Genomic DNA, 17,377 nt, shown 5'->3' on the forward strand with positions numbered 1-17,377 from the left:
CTACTTCTACTTTTTTGGGAATTTAAGATAAGCCATACTCCCTATCAAGAGATGATTTATTTATACACTTCCCAAACAAGATCACTTTTCAAGATCATTTGGTGATTAATGAGTTTTTCATATCAATTAAAATCTTCATATACATTGTATATATGAATTGTTTTTCGAATAAAATTAAAATTTACTATATAAAACACTATAACTAACAATTATTGGATTGCAAACAAGAATTTTATAATAGTTTTATCGAATTAATAATTAAATATACATCACAATTATTCATTTTCTTTGTCAATATATATCAAACTACCGTCTACCAAGTTTGACGAATTCTTTGAAAGCAGCTTGTATCTCTTCATCCATCTCAGGTTCAGGATCACAAAGTTCATCAGGATCTTCTGAAGGATCCCTAAAAAAATTTGAAACTCTAATTATTTTTTATATAAAGGTAAGACAATAATTATATTATAAAATTAGCTTGAACCCGCGGCTTCGCTGGAGTAGTATTATTGTAAAACGCTAGTGTACAAATTATTATGTTTTTTTCCTTTCCATCATCCTTCCAACAGGCGATGAACTGAATTGCGCCTCTTTTCTTCTTGGTTCTTGCTCGAACGCCAACAAATGTATCATTTTTTAATGCGTCAATTAGTGTTGGAGATCGTCAGGATTTTAAGCGATTCGAAATTATGGTCCACTTCTTTTTTTTAAATTGTTTAAATCGTTTTAAAATGGAAACAGAATCCAACGTATCCGAATCTCTATTAATTCGTTGGAATTCGAACTCCGGTGTGGACGAGGGGCTAGATAATTGTGAGCATATTTATTAGTGGGAATAAATTGTACTTACAGAAAATATTCATCTGTTGATTGAAGATTAGCCGCTAAAAATTCTGTTTCTTCATTGGACAACATGTTACCATCCGAGTTATAGAAAACTGTGTTAACGTCGTCATCCCAGTAAGCTTCTTGTTCACTGTTACTGGAGGAAAAATAATATTTGTTTTTGCAGAATTTGTACATCGCCTAGAAATTTTAAATACCTGCCACTTGATTCCTGACTGTTGTAGCCCCACTTTACATTCCTTAATTTCATAACAATATCCACCAGACACAGGGCTGTGCCAGATGCATATTGTCTACTATTATTCAACATGTCCATTATATCATCTAGTGCTTCCTTATCATATAATTCCAGCGCTGTTCCAGTGAGCTGAAAAGTGATAAAATGCCAAACTCCCAATATTTTCTTATGAAACCTACACATCAGTCATTTGATTACTTTTTTGGATCTACGGTAACTTGTCATGTCAAAACTCAAATGAACTCTCTGAAAATTTCATTTTATGCGTTCAGACATGTAAATTCCGAAAACAAATGAAAATATCTCAAAGACATCAACGTGTAACTGTATCTATTGAATAAATTTGAGAAGTGAAATGAAATATATTCGCCCACAATATAATTCAAACTAAGAGATTCTCATGGTAGAAAAGCTCCATAGAACTCACAAGCAAAAAAAATGCTTATATTGTTTTGCAGCGTTTCAGCTGCATTAATGCTGATTTAATTCTTCAAGCACATTTAAGCATAGAATTTCTGTGAAATAAATACAATTCAATCTAATCATTGTTTACTGAAACAGTGCGCAAAGGGCCATAGGAGTATGTACTTTTATAAGCTCTTCAAGACATCACTATGGGGAGGAGGATAAAATATATACAAATATTTCTCACCTTCAAAGCCTGGCACACACATTTTATATTATTATCACCACTTTCCAGTAAAAGTTGTTTAAAAGCATTTAACAAGAACCTTCCATAAATATTTTCGTGGTGCAACTGTGTATACAGTTCAGCAACAAAAAGAACAATTCCTTGCTTGTTCGAATTCGAATTTAGTTCTCGTTCACAGGTAAGATGCAGTTGTGCTCTGAATGTGGGAGATTCCTGTTCTACACTATAGCAGAGCCTGGCTGCTGTATAACGAAAACTCTGATGATTTATCGCCTGAAATCAAAGTAATAAGAAATAATTCACTCTAGTGAGGGCTTTTACGTACTTGACTGACAAGCAAGTCTGTAACACTAGCAAGGGCTATGATATCTTCGAAGTAAGGTTTGAGAGTTTGTCTGAAGATATCCAAAAGACTATCAAATTGTCCAGGATCACATGTAAGAGTATTGATCAACTGTTTCAACCTTCGATCATCCAAAGAATTATTAGCATACCGAAAATTATTATCACCTTGGGAATACAATCTTGCATTAATTGGGCCATCTCTTGAAGCCTGATTTCTCTGTAATTCTTGATCTTTGTGAATTTTCAGTCTATTTTGTACAGACAATTGGGGAGGTTTTGACATAACTGTATTTGAGTTGTCATAAAAACATTTGGGGATAAATTCGGCAGCTGCAGCATTCAATTTTGATTTTTCAGGGGGAACTATTGAAGTTGAGGAAACAGAACTCTTTTGATTATCATTGTTCGATGCTACGTTTGATACCGTTCGGGGAGCTCGCAAAATTTGACCCTTTCTATTAGGGTCCCATAATGGCTTGTCTTCCATAGTTGAAAGTAATCGTAAATTAATACTTTTCAAAACTAATTTCGAATATTCATAAAACAAGTGACTTTCACTAGTTCACAATAAATTATCAACAAATACATGAATTTAATATCTGGGCAATAACACTTCCATCGCGCAGGTAAATTGACAACGCTGTAAAAGTCATGCCCAGGGAATCATAAACATTTCGCTTTATTTCAAGTTGGAGAAAAATTATTGCTTTCGCGAAATTAATGACATATTATGCACAAATATGATGACATCGCTTATATTTTTGTACAGTTTTGTCGATACATCACCAAATTTTCTTAACTTTTGAACGTGAAATAAAAGGAAAAAAAAATTGTTAATTATTTTTCTGTATTTGAAAAGATTCAGATAACTTTCTTTGTTGTTAACACTTATTATTGTAAAAGAGTAATATTTGTTATTCTAAACTATAAGTAAAAAAACAGTAAATAATCATCAAATGAGACATTCGATTGGAGCATAGAATATAAAATTAATTTGGTAGTTAGTGTTCTGTGCTTTCTACTGTTTCTATGAAACTCATAGAGAAAGGGGGTCTCTGATGAAACTAATCGGAAAAAGAGCATCACCAATGGCAATATTCTATGGTATTATTTATATGTTTTTCTATGACAAGTGACAAGTTTGTGACACAAACTTTGTGTGTATTTGAATGATAATAATAATACTCATCAATAATATCAGATTATTATTCTATTACTAAATTAAATGATTATAGAATTATTTTAAAAAAATGTCACGAGCTTCAACTCGATTCGATTCGAAAAAGGTTAATTCAGAACTTGTTACTCTTACTTATGGGGCTCTTGTTGCTCAGATGGTAAAAGATGCAGAAAATACTGATGATGTCGGAAAACAGTTAGAACGATTAGGTTATAATATGGGCGTACGATTGATAGAAGATTTCCTTGCTAAAACAGGAACAGGCAGATGTATTGATTTGAAGGACACAGCCGATAAAATTCAGAGTGCTTTCAAGATGTATTTAGGTTTACAACCAAATGTTGCGAATTGGAGTCCTGCAGGAGATGAATTTTCTTTTTTATTAGACTGCAACCCACTCACTGATCTAGTTGAATTACCAGAGGAACTAAAAAATTTGAAGTATTGTAATGTAATATGTGGGGCTATAAGGGGAGCTTTGGAAATGGTGCAATTAGATGTTCAGAGTTGGATTATTCAAGACCAGCTGAAAGGCGATCAGTGTACTGAAATAAGAGTAAAGTTCATTAGGAAACTTGAAGATGCTTTGCCTGCTGGTGAAGATTGAAGAAATTATATCCTTAGCATGAAGTTTATATACATAAAACAATTATTTAGCAAAGCAGAAAATGTTTGCTTCTATATTAAATGATTATTGATTAAATGTACCCTTCTACCTGAGGAATTATAAAAGGTCAATGAAGATTTTCAAAATTTCATCTGATCACAGGAGTAATATTGAAAGTCCTTTAATTTGACCATTAATATATATTATTAAGTCATAAGACAAGTGATTTTATTCTAAACTCATCAACTAATATGGATTTCAGTGGTCCAAATAATATAATTAATGAAGAGCTAAATAATTCATTTCAGATAAGTACCTGAGTAAATCTTGGTAAATCACAAATTTTGTTAATTTGCTCATATTCTGGGTTTCTATACAGTTCTGTTTTTCCTAGAATCTTCAATTCAGGGATAATGAAAATATTACATAGATAAGGAATTCTAATTTGGACACCTGTATCAGACGTTTATTATGTGAACAATCTGATATACAAACTTAGTTTTAATTGAAATAAGGTCATAAAAGGGAAAGTCTTTATTTTTCAAAAATAATTTATACACCCCAGAGGTGATCACAGATGTGATTTCAAAGTGGCTTTCCATTTTCTCAAAATATCTGCTGCCTTCTTGATATTATCATCTCTTTTTATGAAACAATATCTCACAAAGTTTTTGGCAAGATGTTTGTGGGGTTCACTGTAAAAGGCTGTAACTGGAATTCCTTGTAGTCCGAGATTCTTTGTCATCCACTTTGTGAATCTATAATCTGGATATTTATCCTGTTCACTATTGAGATTCACTTTTGTTGCAATGGGAGACCAATCAGTCACCATGAAGTAACCACCCTCTGGTATCACAGGCTTCATATCAGCTTCAATAAGAGCACTTATCATCAAATCTCTCTTACTTTCCAATTCTTTTGGTAAATAATTGAAGAAACATTCATCTGAATCCAAGCGAGGCAGTTCTTTTTCAAATGAAATTGCAACAGCTTCTTGAATTGGTGTTGTCCCTGTGTAAACGCAATTTTGATGGACCATCTGTAAATTTAACATAAGATTTGCAGGTCCATATGCCCAACCAAGTTTCCATCCTGTTACGCTAAAGGTTTTACCAGCTGAACCAATTGTGATTGTTCGTTCCCACATTCCAGGTAGAGTTGCTATGCGAATATGTTGGTTAGGTTTATAAACTATCCACTCATACACTTCATCAGATACACATAGGACATTCCACTTTTTACATAAATCAGCAATCATTTCTAGTTCCTCTCTTTTGTATACTTTACCTAGAGGATTATTGGGATTATTCAAAATGAACAATTTTGTTTTTTCATTGAACATATTTTTAAGTTCTTCTGGATCAAAAACCCAATCTGCGGATGTAGATAAACTTGTGTCATTATGTTTGGATCTTAAAGGAATAAATCGACATACACCCCCTGATGATTTAACCATTGCCTCATAGCAGTCGTAAAATGGTTCAACAATGATAACTTCATCCCCTTCATCTACATGGCCCACTATAGTGGAATATAAAGCTTCACATGCACCAGCGGTTATTAAAACTTCCGTATTCGGATTCAAATTGCGTCCTACCAGTTTCGAGTATAATTTTGCAATAGCATTTACCAATCGGGGATGACCAAAACCTCTTGTGTATTGATGTAATAAACAGTTTTTGCTACTAGCTACTTGGGCTAACGCTTCAGTTACATACTTTGGTGGTGGATAATCCGGAAAACCTTGTCCCAGATTACATATTGGTTTGTAATCAAGTGCTAATTGTATATATTCAACCCAAACACTTTTTTCACTTCCTTTGTACCTTTTCGGTAGCGCGAATTTTACATCCCAATTTGATGTCATCGTTGCCTTAAAGAGATAGGGAGAATGCTATGCTATCTACGACGACAAATTTCGAAGCTTTTTGACCTTTATGACATGTTGACCATGAGAAGAGATTGGTTAAGTGATAAGCATAATAAATGATAATTAAAATGTGAAATTAATCAAATTCCGGAATTCTTTTCATAGTTATCATCGTAGTGGGGCATTTCTGCAGAATATACAGTAAAGATGAAAGAAACCAATTTGAATTTTTGATTTTAAACCTGCAGAATCCACATGTGACCTTGAGATGCCGTCAAGTCAAGTGCATAGACTAATAATTATCAAAGATTGTAAGTTAACTCTGCAAATTACGTAGATACAAAGAGTTAATCTTTGGTAGATATCTACCAAAGAGTAACAACTCTTTGTATCTACGGACATTGATGTCTCTGAAAATGAATTAAAATAGTCCCCTCACGGCCTAATTTTATGATAGCTACGCTAATGCGCGCTAGTGTGACGTAACGTGCGGCAACATTCGAATGGCCCCGAGTACTTCCGATCTGCTATTGCGCCACCCACTGAACTGAGTTGAGACATGACAAGAAATATGAATTTTTCGTAAACAGTGAATGAAGCCGTTGATTAGAGGATTTTATGGCCGACGCTGAAGACTCTAGAAAAGATCCAAAGAATATTTCACGAGATATGGCATGTTGCAAGAAATGCAAATTTGGGCAAGAAATAAAATAGACCTGGGACTGCAACGTCACGTGACTTTTGGAATGAGAATTCTCCAAGGTTGCGTTCACAAACTTACATGAAAAATATAATCAGAGTAAAGAATATTCGTCCTGTGAAATGGGCCTGCACTATTTGTGTAGTATATAATATACATTTACAAAGGAATTGGACTAGCAGAGATTTAGGTTAGGACTAAAAATATACAGAGTGTTTCATAGTTAAATGTACATTGCTCAACTGAAGTACGAGAGAACCCAAACGATTGGAAATCACTAATGGTATTGGAGTCTTAGATTCAACTTTGTGACTAGGACTCGTGGAGTGCAATACAAAATAGGCAGCTTAAAAAAATATATTATTATTTCAACATTAGTAAAAGCGCAACATCTATAATAATTGATCACAAGTTTGTATATAAAATATTCAACAAAATTATTCATACTCATCTGGATAGTAAAAAGTTGAAATAATTCTCGATGCGAGTCAATTTTGGGGAAGATACACTTTTCACATGATAATTTTTTACCCATAAATATTATTTTACACATCTCAATCTTGGCTATCAAATAATTATGAGTCTATGTAGCCAACTATCGGATCATTAGGTTCAAGTTCATTCACAATGTCCAACATTATTTCCAAGTCTTCAATTGAATATATGTAAACAGGTGAACCTAGGAGAACAATATTTTTACGATCTATAATTATATCACAAACGGAACTTTTTCCATTAATTGTAACAACTTTTTCTGGATATGGTTTTTTTAGAAAACTCACAGACACCATTTTCTGGTTTTGAACTATTATTATTATTCTCCATTCAGAATTGGGCAACTTCATATATTTCACTTCTTCAACTAATTTCCCAAATTGGTAACCCAACTTCCGCACCTCTGGTACTTTTACTTTAGGTATTTGAAGCCAATAATAGTTCTCGTCTTCCAAATCATTCAAATGTATAGTGGTATCATTTATAGTTCTGCTCCCCGTTCCTATTTTCTTCTCTAGGCCTGAATATAAACCCAAGTTTGAATTTATTCGTTTTAGATTCTCGTCAACACTATTAGAGGCATTATTTTCAAAAGAGCTAGATTTCTTTAGGCATACACATTTGTTGGCAACAATACCTCCTTCCTTGGTTACGTGGTGTGCTGGATATGGAACTTTAGCAGGTTCATTTTCAGATGTAATTCCGTTTATTGGCTTAACAGTATTAGATTTTTTGTCAGATTCCCTTTTTAGTTTGAATTCACTTCCTTCTTTATTATCTAGAAAAATTAATTTAAGGATCATTTTTACTTTTTCCTTCAGTCATAAGGAATATTTTAATAGTTACTTATACAACGGGAGGGTTAGGCTAATGTTAATTCATGAGAAGAAAGTTTAACCTACAAGCCCAAAGGGGGAGTAGGTTTGGTTCTTCGAATGAATTAACGTTTATAACTCTTGTGTTATCTTTAAACATCAAAATGGAATGAAATATATTATTGCAACCCTATATTTTTAGTATCTAAAAAATAATTAAATTTACTTTTTATTCTTCAAAACAACTATTTTGATGTCAGACTCATTAAAATAACTCTATTTTTATTGAAATAGTAATGAAAATGAAATGTCTCAGTAACACCTATTTCATCTTATTTATTGAATTAGCAATGACATGAGTCTGGAAAATAAAATCACACAAATTCAACTGATACGGAAGTTGAATAAGTAAAAGAAGTCAAATATTTATGCAATTAAACATTGGAAAGACAATGAATGGATTAAATTATATGATAATTTGAATACCAGCACTACATTCTTAGATATCGAAATTGGACATAATAAGATATGAGCTCTTCCCTTCTCTCCCCTTGAGTGGTGTAATGTATACTTGATATCTAATAATCGTTTTGACAAAATGAATAAACTACACTGCTTGATTTATGATTTATTTAGGTTCAAAATAGTATTACATCCCAGCACTACAGGAAAGAAAATTATTTAAATTTATAGGTTGGGAATTATATTTATAGATAGAGAAAATATAAACTCACTTGCAGCTGCATCATTTTTTTTCCAAGGACGATCCGGAAAAACTGAAGGTATTGCTTCCTTCTTCAAACATTTATTACCATGAACATTAATATAATAGTCATCTGGCTGGAAGTGCTTGCTACAAAGCTTAGCCGCTTCAGAGGGTTGGAAATTCTCACGATTAACCGCTTCTACCCATTTTTTTCTCAGATCTTCATTTTTTGGATACCTGTGATTTAGTTTCGTTATATATGAAAATATGTAATAACTTTCCACTCACTTATGAAATTTTAAATTCGCGCCCTTTATAAACCTGACTGTGCATCCCTTAGCCGAGCAAGATTTGGGCATAATCAAAATTGTCAATGAAGATAACAGAAATTCAAAAAACCTCAACGGACATGGTATAAAGAATCATTTGCAAGCGAATAACATCTTAAATCTTTTCATTCGAAGCCGAAATACTCAGAAACTAAATTAACCTACTTCTCATTGATGCAATAACGAAACACTAAACCGTTGATTGAAGTACTTCAATCAACCACTAAACAAAGACAGGACCGAGGCATAGTCTCTAGACAGGATCTTGCTGTTTATTGCCAAGGCGGCTATCATGAAAAGTTCAGGTCCTAAGCACTATTTTGATTCAAATTTCGGTTTTTTCGACGATAAACGTATTCACTTCTTGTTGTTACAGTCATAGATATACCAACCTAACCTAACTTGTAAGTCATAATTTCTGTGGTTACAGTCCTACCAAATGAACTACTCCACTACACTACAGGAACTACTAAAAGGTTAAGTTCTTTGGATCTACCAACAGCTGTTATTAAAGAGCACAGAACACAAGTGTCCACAAAAGGTCAACCGAACTTCTTTTTGGTAATTGATATTAGTGTTCTGTGTTTCTAATCAAAGATTACCATCAGAGACAAGAGATGATTATGATTACCATCTTTGATGGTAATATCAAAGAGGAACCTTATCTTTGGTAATATATATCAAAGAGGAAGAGAAGAGTTAATCTTTGTATATATATCAAAGTTTACCTACAATACCTACGATAGAATAAAAAATTTTAATCTTTTCATTGTACCCTCCATACTCTCTTCTTCAGAACCGACGCATTCTCGCATGTTTGTGTCTTACTTGTGGACGAAAATCTTTTAATATAATTTAATTTTTTATTTGCCATCACTTGTGCTGCTATAAATACTATAAATAGTCTCCAATGATAATTTCTCTTCAAGTAGGGGTGAACCCCCAGATATCAACGTTTTCTTACTGCTCCGTTGGTGTTAGGGTAGCCAGATTTTCAGAAATGAAAAAAGGAAGATTTCATTATTTTATTCCACAATGAATTAAAACCACTTATATCCAGAGATATGCTTATATCTTATACATACCTTATAAGGTCACACGTCAGAAATGTGGTGGTATAACCCAGAGACAACCGTAAAACGCCTTTATGGATGGAATTACGAAAAGTTTTCACCAAAGATTATAGATCTATAATCTTTGGTTTTCACTAAGCAAACCCCCGTTTTCCAGTTTTCTACCTATGCTAGAGACGGGTTCACCTTTTTTTGAAACATTGCCGATGACCCGTGTGGCGTGTAAGTTCAGATCAATAAAATTTATTGATCTGAGCGTGTACGCCTTGCCTTATTATTTGTTATCTGTGTTGTTATCTTACGTGTTCTGGTTCTGTGTTATCACTGTTATCTGTAATGTCAACATACATCATCAACTGATTGATGATGAATAAATAAATATTAGCTATATGCAGATATATTATAATATAGTTTTGTAAATATATAATCATATATACATATATAATTATCTATATATCATAGATAAGACATATATTTGGTACAGAGCAATGAAGAGTTAATCTTTGATACAGAGACAACTCTGGGTAGATATATAATATATCTTGCTGAAAGTTTAATTTTCATCATCTATCATTCATGACAATTTTTAAAGGTTCTCGCAAATTTCTGCTGTCCCTTATCAGTAGTAGAAGTTATATTAGCAGTCGTTCATTGAGTGGAAAGGGCAAAGTGGCAGATATTCTAATTAAAGATACTATTTTAGAAAGCCCGTCTGTTAAGGCATCCTTTAGTTCTCCAGAAGCCACAATGACTACTGGTTTAGGACATAAATTTGGTCTTCCAAAAAGATATCAAGGTAGTGAGAAAAGTGTATGGGTAGAATATATTCAGTTAGCCCTTGATTATAAACCAGCATGCAACTTAGGCCAAGGTTTCCCCGATTATCCTCCACCAAAATATGTGACTGATGCTTTAGCACAAGTAGCTAATGGGGACAATTGCCTTCTACATCAATATACCAGAGGTTTTGGACATCCTAGATTGGTAAATGCAATTGCAAAGTTATATTCGAAGCTACTGGATCGTGAACTCAATTCTAATACCGAAATTCTCACCACTTCCGGAGCATATGAAGCATTGTATTCAACAATTGTAGGACATGTTGATGAAGGTGATGAGGTGATAATTGTTGAGCCATTTTTTGATTGTTATGAACCAATGGTTAAGATGTCTGGTGGAGAATGTAAATTCATTCCTCTGCGACCCAGAAAGAATATTGATGATGATGTTTCATGTTCAGCAGATTGGGTATTAGACCCCAAAGAACTTGAAAGTATGTTCAATGAGAAAACTAAAATGTTTATTCTCAATACTCCTAATAATCCTCTGGGCAAAGTATTCACACTGGCTGAACTTGTTATGATTGCTGATTTATGTAAAAAATGGAATGTCTTGTGTGTATGTGATGAAGTTTATGAATGGATTGTATATAAACCAAATAAACATATTCGTATGGCAACATTACCTGGCATGTGGGAACGAACAATTACAATTGGATCTGCAGGTAAAACATTCAGCGTTACAGGGTGGAAGCTAGGTTGGGCATATGGACCTGCCGATCTTATGGTGAACTTGCAGATGGTGCACCAAAATTGTGTATACACTGGTACAACCCCTATACAAGAGGCTGTTGCTATATCATTTGAAAAAGAGATTTCACGTCTAGGATCAGATGAATGTTACTTTGTTCAGTTACCAAAAGAATTGGAAGCTAAGAGGAACATGATGGCTAAAGCCCTCAAGGAAGCAGGCATGAAGCCTGTTATACCTGAGGGAGGTTATTTCATGTTAACAGATTGGTCGCCAGTTTCTCAGCATGTTGATCTTAATAGTGAGAAGGATAAATATAAAGATTACAGATTTACAAAGTGGATGACCAAAAAACTAGGTTTGCAAGCAATACCTTCTAGTGCCTTTTACAGTGTTCCAAACAAGCACCTAGCAGAAGATTATGCCAGATACTGTTTCATCAAAAAAGATGAAAATATACAAAAAGCTTCTGATATCTTGATGAAATGGAAAACATCTCTTAACAAGTAGCTTTTAACATTGTGAGGTCATTTTTGCAATTTATTATTTATCAATAAATTATATTGCATACACAAAACTGTGGAAGTTCTTGTTGTTAGTTCCTTTCCTCTTAAAATTGATCTTTTCATTGACAAGTTAACTTTTACTTAACTTGGAAATAGAATTATGTAATTGGGTGTAGTTGAAAATAAGAAAAATATTCAAATCATTTCAGAACATGGGTGGAAAAAAAATATACAGGTTGTCCTTTAGACATGCTAATATTTAATGCGGCGAATTTTGGGCCTATATTATGGAAAAAAACTTCATTTGAATGTCGAAAATTTCTTTGCTTTTTCCTAAAGTGAAATCAGTTACTTTTCCTGATATACAATATTGAACAAACTCAACAGCTTGAAAGGAGAAAAAAAAATGTAACACATATGAAACAGTTATATTCAGGTGATTTGACCCTTTGAACTGAAATATTTTTTGAAATTATAAGATCTAATTTCGGCAGAATTTTGAAGGTTTATATTATTCTCAAACATAAATGCTTAGCATAGCGTTAATTAAAGTGAAGTATTGAATCATTCACTGTTTTGTCTGAGATTGTTGAAACTTTTTGTATATAGGAACATGATCCTACGGTAGGTAGCATTGGAATCAGTTTCTCTGAAACATACTGAATATGTTTCCATTCTGTAGGTCGAAAATACAGAACCTGAAATTTCCGCTTTTGGGAAAATATTTCCATAGTTGATGTTGCCAGAACGTGCAAATTTTCACTGAAATAAACGAGAGGTATACTACACATAATACACAAAAAAGAGAGTGGGGAATTTCAATTTCGAATATTCGTTCTGCTGATTTAACTGTTCATTTTTATTTGACTATATTTGTTCGAAAAGTCTTGAAATGGATGAAGTATCGGTGCAAAGCCTAATTTAGGTTTTTTCTGAGAAAATTATATTTTTCATGAAACATACCTATACTTGAATACCACAAAATATACTTATATCAATATATCTTAGGCGGGAGTAAAATGGCATTAAAATTTGAATGGGGAGTGATTAAAAGTAGAGCCCAAGGCAATACTTTTTCGATATTCTAATTGATCTCGGGTAGATTCCACAGGTTCTGCATTAATTAATACGTTAATATACCTATATTGTTGAATTTCGGAATAGGAATTTATCGGAATATTCGATCTCGGACAGGTAATTTTGTGGGTTGGTAAAAGAGAGATGAGCACTTTCACTACAGTCTAGATTTTTATTCACACACAGGAAATATACAGTTAAATCTAATTCAAAACAGTACTCACTCGTTTTCGTCGTAATGTGGAAGAGACCCATAGATTAGAGTTATGTAGATTGGAAACTTCCATACTACGAGACGAAACCGTTTTTTTGCGCCCTCTCTTAACCTGGGGTGAATTAATGGGTGTTTCTTTCAATATACAATTAATAGATGACGCTGGAAAAAGTAGATTTCCTTCAACCTTCAACTTCATTCACAGGGCAAGGAGAGATTTGTGTTCTGTCATTTGAAATTTTGAAGATTAATCTTTTTGAATTGAAATGTTTGAAAATATTTTATATATCCTAGTTTAGGCAGCGAGTTATTATTCCCATGATTTTGTGAGGTTTTTTCATCCCCTTCAGGTAATGCGAAGAACATTTTTAGTCAACTGTTTTATTTTTACCTATTGAATTATGCATTTTCAAATGGACTTGTTAACATTCGATACATTGGAGTTGTAACGAACGATACTACCAATTTTACTCACTTATGAAATGACTCAATTTTAATATTTTTCAACTATTGATCAATAAGGTATCGGAGAGAGTAAATATCAAAAGGGAAAATATCAAACTATATTTCCGGATATCCGATTAGAAAAAAAAATTCATTCCCGTGCTGGAGAAGGCGTAATTCTACGTGAAAGTTACGATTGTGGCGACTGTGAAATAGCTTATCAGGAAAAACTTTCCTATACCTACTAAAATGGTTCGAATTTAAGACTGGAGTCCTGGTATAAACGAAAAAATAAACCTTTATAGAGTATATTTTATTGCTTGTTGATCCATGCAATTAATAAAATAATACAATAAAGAATGCCATATTATCCTTATTTTTTCCTTTGCATTAATCGGTTTTTCACTTTGAAAATTATGCGAATGAAAGAATACTACTGCGGTGATTTATTCGTACCATAAAAATACTAAACTACTGATATTTCATATGAACTAAATACCAGTACATTGGTGTTTATATTATTTGATACTAATAAATTGTCAAGTAGTTTTCTTGCGTTCACATGGACAACTCGAATTTCCTGCAATGTATGGAGAATATACTGAAAACACAGAAATTATACTCGTTCTTTTTGTTTGACAACACACAGCTTTTTTTTCAAAACCAGATCTACTCAAGCTTCACCCCAGTCCACCAGAGGTCGCGGTGAACAATGTTTCAAAATATTGTGAGAGTTTCCTATCTACACTACCTTAATCTATGAAGAGACCCTTTCTGTCCGAATCCGCTCATTTTATCCCTTCATCCCCACTCGTTTCTAAACTTTCTCGACTTTTCGGTACTGACAGAACCCCACCAACTCTGAGGTTCGCAAAGTTGTCGATAGGGGAGGCGTTGCCAGATTTAACATCCTCCCACACGAGAAAAGAGTGAGGACTTCACAACTTTGCAAGATTCGGACATTGACATTGGGTGTTAACATTAAGAAAAACAACACAAACAATACATAAGCACGAACAATCTGAGTGAAAACGAGTACAAACACTTTCGAAACATCACATTAGAATACAAAAATAACATTAGAAAATACAAAAAGAAATATGAACAATAACAAAACAACAAAAAAAAGCCTAAAATATATTCACAAATCAAGGCGTCTGGGTTCTTTGGAAATACGCCCGCTTCTAGTTCTAATTTGTTTGTCTTCCTTGACGTTTTTTACATTAATATTTTTCCAATTAGGTCTTTCATCTTTCCTTATTTCGACCGACGCGTTCTTGAGACCATTTTCATCCCCAAACGACGAATTCAATTCGAGCTGATATAGACGCTGAACAGGACGTGTTATTTCCCCGGAAGCTGTTACCAGTTTTGCAACCCGCATATTACCGTCCGTTCCCTTAAACAACTTTTTCACTCTGCCTAATGGCCAATCCATTCGTTTGGAATTATCGCTCCCTACCAGAACAACGTCTCCGACTTGTATTTTCTCGTCAATTCTATTTTTTCGCTTAGGATAACTTAAGGCTCCCAAGTATTCATTTCGAAACCTTTGGCGCAGGTCCCGTTTTATCTTTTGCCTGTATGCAAAACGCTTATTCATAACGACTCTTTCGACTCTGTCTAAATCTATTACTCCGGTTTCCCTCACTTCTTGCAAAAACATAGAAGGAGATAATGGTACAATTTCACCCTGTTTTTCCGAAAAATAGGTGATAGGCCGAGAATTTATGATAGCCTCACAATCTATCAATGTTGTGAGCATTTCCTCATAATTCAAACACGTTTTTCTAAGGGTACGTTTCAACAATCTCTTAAGAATACCGATTAACCTTTCCCAGAATCCTCCCCACCACGGCGCCGATGGCGGATTAAATTTCCATTCAATTTGTTCTATTGCAAGAGTTTTCGCGATTGAATTATAATCAAAAGTGTTCAATCTATTGCTGAGTCCGACGAAATTCGTCCCGTTATCGCTATAAATCACGCTCGGTCTGCCGCGTCTCGCTATGTGTCGTCGTAAAGCCATTAAAAAGGAAGCTACATTAAGTGAGTTCACTAATTCTAAATGAACCGCTCTGTAAACTGCACACGTAAAAATACAAATCCAAGCCTTTATTCCATCTCTAAGAAAAATCGGGCCTGCAAAATCTACACCTATCACCTCAAATATCGCAGCTTCCCTGACTCTGTTGAGTGGTAATGGCGGAGTATTCGTCTCAATTGCTTTAGCGTCGTGTCTGCGACAATCTACACATTTTTGTATGACTTTCCTTACGACTTTCCGACCTTTTATAATCCAAAATTTCTCCCGCAACACCGCTAACGTGATTGTAACTCCCGCATGCTTGAGATCTATATGCTTTTCCCTAATCAAGCATTCTATGAGGTGATCTTTTTCAGGAAGAATAATTGGACAACGGAAATCGAAATTATCCTCACGAAATGAAATTTTCGATCTTGTTCTAATAACGCCGTCGCAATCCATAAAAGGCATGAGTTCTTTTATTTTCTCATCCGTTACGCCATTGAATTTTTCTCTTTGAATCATTTTTAGCAGACTCCTTTCAGCTTCACGACACTCTTTCGCCGTCAAAAAGTTTTCTTCCCTACGCAACGCAGAATTTTCACAATTAAAAATAAATCTCTTGATCCAGCCCATTACTTTTGTCGCTTTCGAGAAACTAGAATATCTACTGAACATATTTTCTCTATCACTGCTTGCTAATGCGATTAAGGCGGAATTTTGAATTTTTGATCTCTTCAATTCCGACAGTACTTCTGTTTCGTCTATATTTTGATCGGGAAAATTAGGCCAACTTTCTTCATTCTTTTTGAGCCAATCCGGACCCTCCCACCACCGAGATTCTAATAACTGATCAACCGTACATCCTCGTGATGGCAAGTCAGCAGGATTCATATTGCCCGGAATATGCCGCCATTGCTTAACTTCCGAAATATTTCTTATTTCTTTGATCCGATTCGCGACAAAAACGCTCCAATTATCTTCCCTATTGATCCACGTGATAACCGTTGACGAGTCTGACCAGTAAAATACTTTATCTATTTTAAAATCCATGGCGTTCAAAATATGCCTAGTTAGTCTTGCACCGATCGTTGCCGCTAATAATTCCAATCGTGGTATACTTATAGAATTACCCGTGTCACCTTTTTTGGCAGGCGTAACTTTAGTCTTTGCTTGTACAAAACGAAGCTGCACGTCCCAACCCTTTTGAATTCTTAAAAAAATTACCACAGCATATGCTAATTTGCTGGCATCGACAAAGGTATGTAAACTTACTTCTACGTCCGTTTCCGATTGCTTGACGCCTAACATGCAACGCGGTATCTTTACTTCCGACAATTTTGTTAATTCTTTGATCCAAACCAAAAAACGTTTCTTAATACTTTCGTTCACTTCTTCATCCCAACCAATTTTAGCTGCCCACGCTTCCTGTAACAAAATTTTGGGACCGAGTGATATTGGGCATACAAAGCCTAGCGGATCGAAAATGCGATGTGCTACCGATAAAATTACCCTTTTAGTTATCTTGTCAACCGCGACTTTCTCAATATTCGAAATATTTAGCGCTAGCGTGTCGTTCTCTTTATCCCATTTCAAGCCAAGTACTCCGCAAACATTATTCAAATTGTCATGAGTATATTCCCATCCACGTAAATCAAAAAGACCTGTCTCCATCACAGCTTTTGCTTTATATTTGAAGTCGGCTAATTGTTCGAAGTTATCCA

At 34.2% G+C, this 17,377-nt stretch overlaps 6 protein-coding genes across 7 annotated transcripts; 2 read left to right on the forward strand and 4 right to left on the reverse strand.

Annotated features, from left to right (window-relative positions):
• Positions 1–38: 38 nt before the first annotated feature.
• Positions 39–2,980, reverse strand: LOC123312075 (polyadenylate-binding protein-interacting protein 1). The gene is made up of 5 exons (XM_044896294.1): positions 2,062–2,980; positions 1,737–2,009; positions 1,044–1,213; positions 851–982; positions 39–409 (listed from the first exon to the last, which is right to left on the reverse strand). Exons 1-5 carry the CDS (start codon positions 2,566–2,568, stop codon positions 307–309), a joined length of 1,185 nt encoding a protein of 394 aa, XP_044752229.1. The 5' UTR covers positions 2,569–2,980; the 3' UTR covers positions 39–306.
• A 223-nt stretch (positions 2,981–3,203) lies between these two features.
• LOC123311612 (trafficking protein particle complex subunit 3) lies at positions 3,204–4,085 on the forward strand. Its single transcript, XM_044895668.1, has one exon. The coding sequence runs from the start codon at positions 3,332–3,334 to the stop codon at positions 3,866–3,868; it is 537 nt and encodes a 178-aa protein (XP_044751603.1). The 5' UTR covers positions 3,204–3,331; the 3' UTR covers positions 3,869–4,085.
• Positions 4,086–4,295: 210 nt separating this feature from the next.
• LOC123311591 (kynurenine aminotransferase-like) lies at positions 4,296–5,995 on the reverse strand. The gene has a single exon (XM_044895647.1). The coding sequence runs from the start codon at positions 5,733–5,735 to the stop codon at positions 4,440–4,442; it is 1,296 nt and encodes a 431-aa protein (XP_044751582.1). The 5' UTR covers positions 5,736–5,995; the 3' UTR covers positions 4,296–4,439.
• A 786-nt stretch (positions 5,996–6,781) lies between these two features.
• On the reverse strand, positions 6,782–8,942 carry LOC123311602. Its single transcript, XM_044895656.1, has 3 exons — positions 8,743–8,942; positions 8,483–8,691; positions 6,782–7,711 (listed from the first exon to the last, which is right to left on the reverse strand). The coding sequence occupies exons 1-3, from the start codon at positions 8,811–8,813 to the stop codon at positions 7,014–7,016; spliced, it is 978 nt and encodes a 325-aa protein (XP_044751591.1). The 5' UTR covers positions 8,814–8,942; the 3' UTR covers positions 6,782–7,013.
• Positions 8,943–10,308: 1,366 nt separating this feature from the next.
• On the forward strand, positions 10,309–11,957 carry LOC123320127 (kynurenine aminotransferase-like). The gene has a single exon (XM_044907322.1). The coding sequence runs from the start codon at positions 10,433–10,435 to the stop codon at positions 11,894–11,896; it is 1,464 nt and encodes a 487-aa protein (XP_044763257.1). The 5' UTR covers positions 10,309–10,432; the 3' UTR covers positions 11,897–11,957.
• A 2,474-nt stretch (positions 11,958–14,431) lies between these two features.
• Positions 14,432–17,348, reverse strand: LOC123314573. 2 transcript variants are annotated; one of them, XM_044899940.1, is made up of 2 exons: positions 16,261–17,348; positions 14,432–14,774 (listed from the first exon to the last, which is right to left on the reverse strand). In XM_044899940.1, the coding sequence occupies exons 1-2, from the start codon at positions 17,325–17,327 to the stop codon at positions 14,609–14,611; spliced, it is 1,233 nt and encodes a 410-aa protein (XP_044755875.1). In that variant the 5' UTR covers positions 17,328–17,348; the 3' UTR covers positions 14,432–14,608. The 2 variants fall into 2 exon arrangements, with proteins under 2 accessions (XP_044755875.1, XP_044755865.1); XM_044899930.1 differs by having other exon boundaries at positions 14,434–14,822; positions 16,098–17,348.
• Positions 17,349–17,377: the final 29 nt, after the last annotated feature.

Source organism: Coccinella septempunctata, chromosome 1 (genome assembly GCF_907165205.1).
Source record: "Coccinella septempunctata chromosome 1, icCocSept1.1, whole genome shotgun sequence".
NCBI lineage: Eukaryota > Metazoa > Arthropoda > Insecta > Coleoptera > Coccinellidae > Coccinella > Coccinella septempunctata.

Excerpts from the sequence above, each read along its gene's own strand:
- LOC123312075 (XM_044896294.1), bottom strand. The coding sequence starts at position 2,568 with ATGGAAGACAAGCCATTATGGGACCCTAATAGAAAGGGTCAAATTTTG. Across the intron at positions 1,214-1,736 it reads GTGTGTGCCAGGCTTTGAAG|CTCACTGGAACAGCGCTGGA; the intron begins GTGAGAAATATT and ends ATCACTTTTCAG. Across the intron at positions 410-850 it reads TCAACAGATGAATATTTTCT|GGATCCTTCAGAAGATCCTG; the intron begins GTAAGTACAATT and ends AAATTTTTTTAG.
- LOC123311612 (XM_044895668.1), top strand. The coding sequence starts at position 3,332 with ATGTCACGAGCTTCAACTCGATTCGATTCGAAAAAGGTTAATTCAGAA.
- LOC123311591 (XM_044895647.1), bottom strand. The coding sequence starts at position 5,735 with ATGACATCAAATTGGGATGTAAAATTCGCGCTACCGAAAAGGTACAAA.
- LOC123311602 (XM_044895656.1), bottom strand. The coding sequence starts at position 8,813 with ATGCCCAAATCTTGCTCGGCTAAGGGATGCACAGTCAGGTTTATAAAG. Across the intron at positions 8,692-8,742 it reads GCGAATTTAAAATTTCATAA|GTATCCAAAAAATGAAGATC; the intron begins GTGAGTGGAAAG and ends ACTAAATCACAG. Across the intron at positions 7,712-8,482 it reads AAAAAATGATGCAGCTGCAA|ATAATAAAGAAGGAAGTGAA; the intron begins GTGAGTTTATAT and ends TAATTTTTCTAG.
- LOC123320127 (XM_044907322.1), top strand. The coding sequence starts at position 10,433 with ATGACAATTTTTAAAGGTTCTCGCAAATTTCTGCTGTCCCTTATCAGT.
- LOC123314573 (XM_044899930.1), bottom strand. The coding sequence starts at position 17,327 with ATGGAGACAGGTCTTTTTGATTTACGTGGATGGGAATATACTCATGAC. Across the intron at positions 14,823-16,097 it reads TTATGGATTGCGACGGCGTT|ATTAGAACTAGAAGCGGGCG; the intron begins ATTAGAACAAGA and ends GAAGACAAACAA.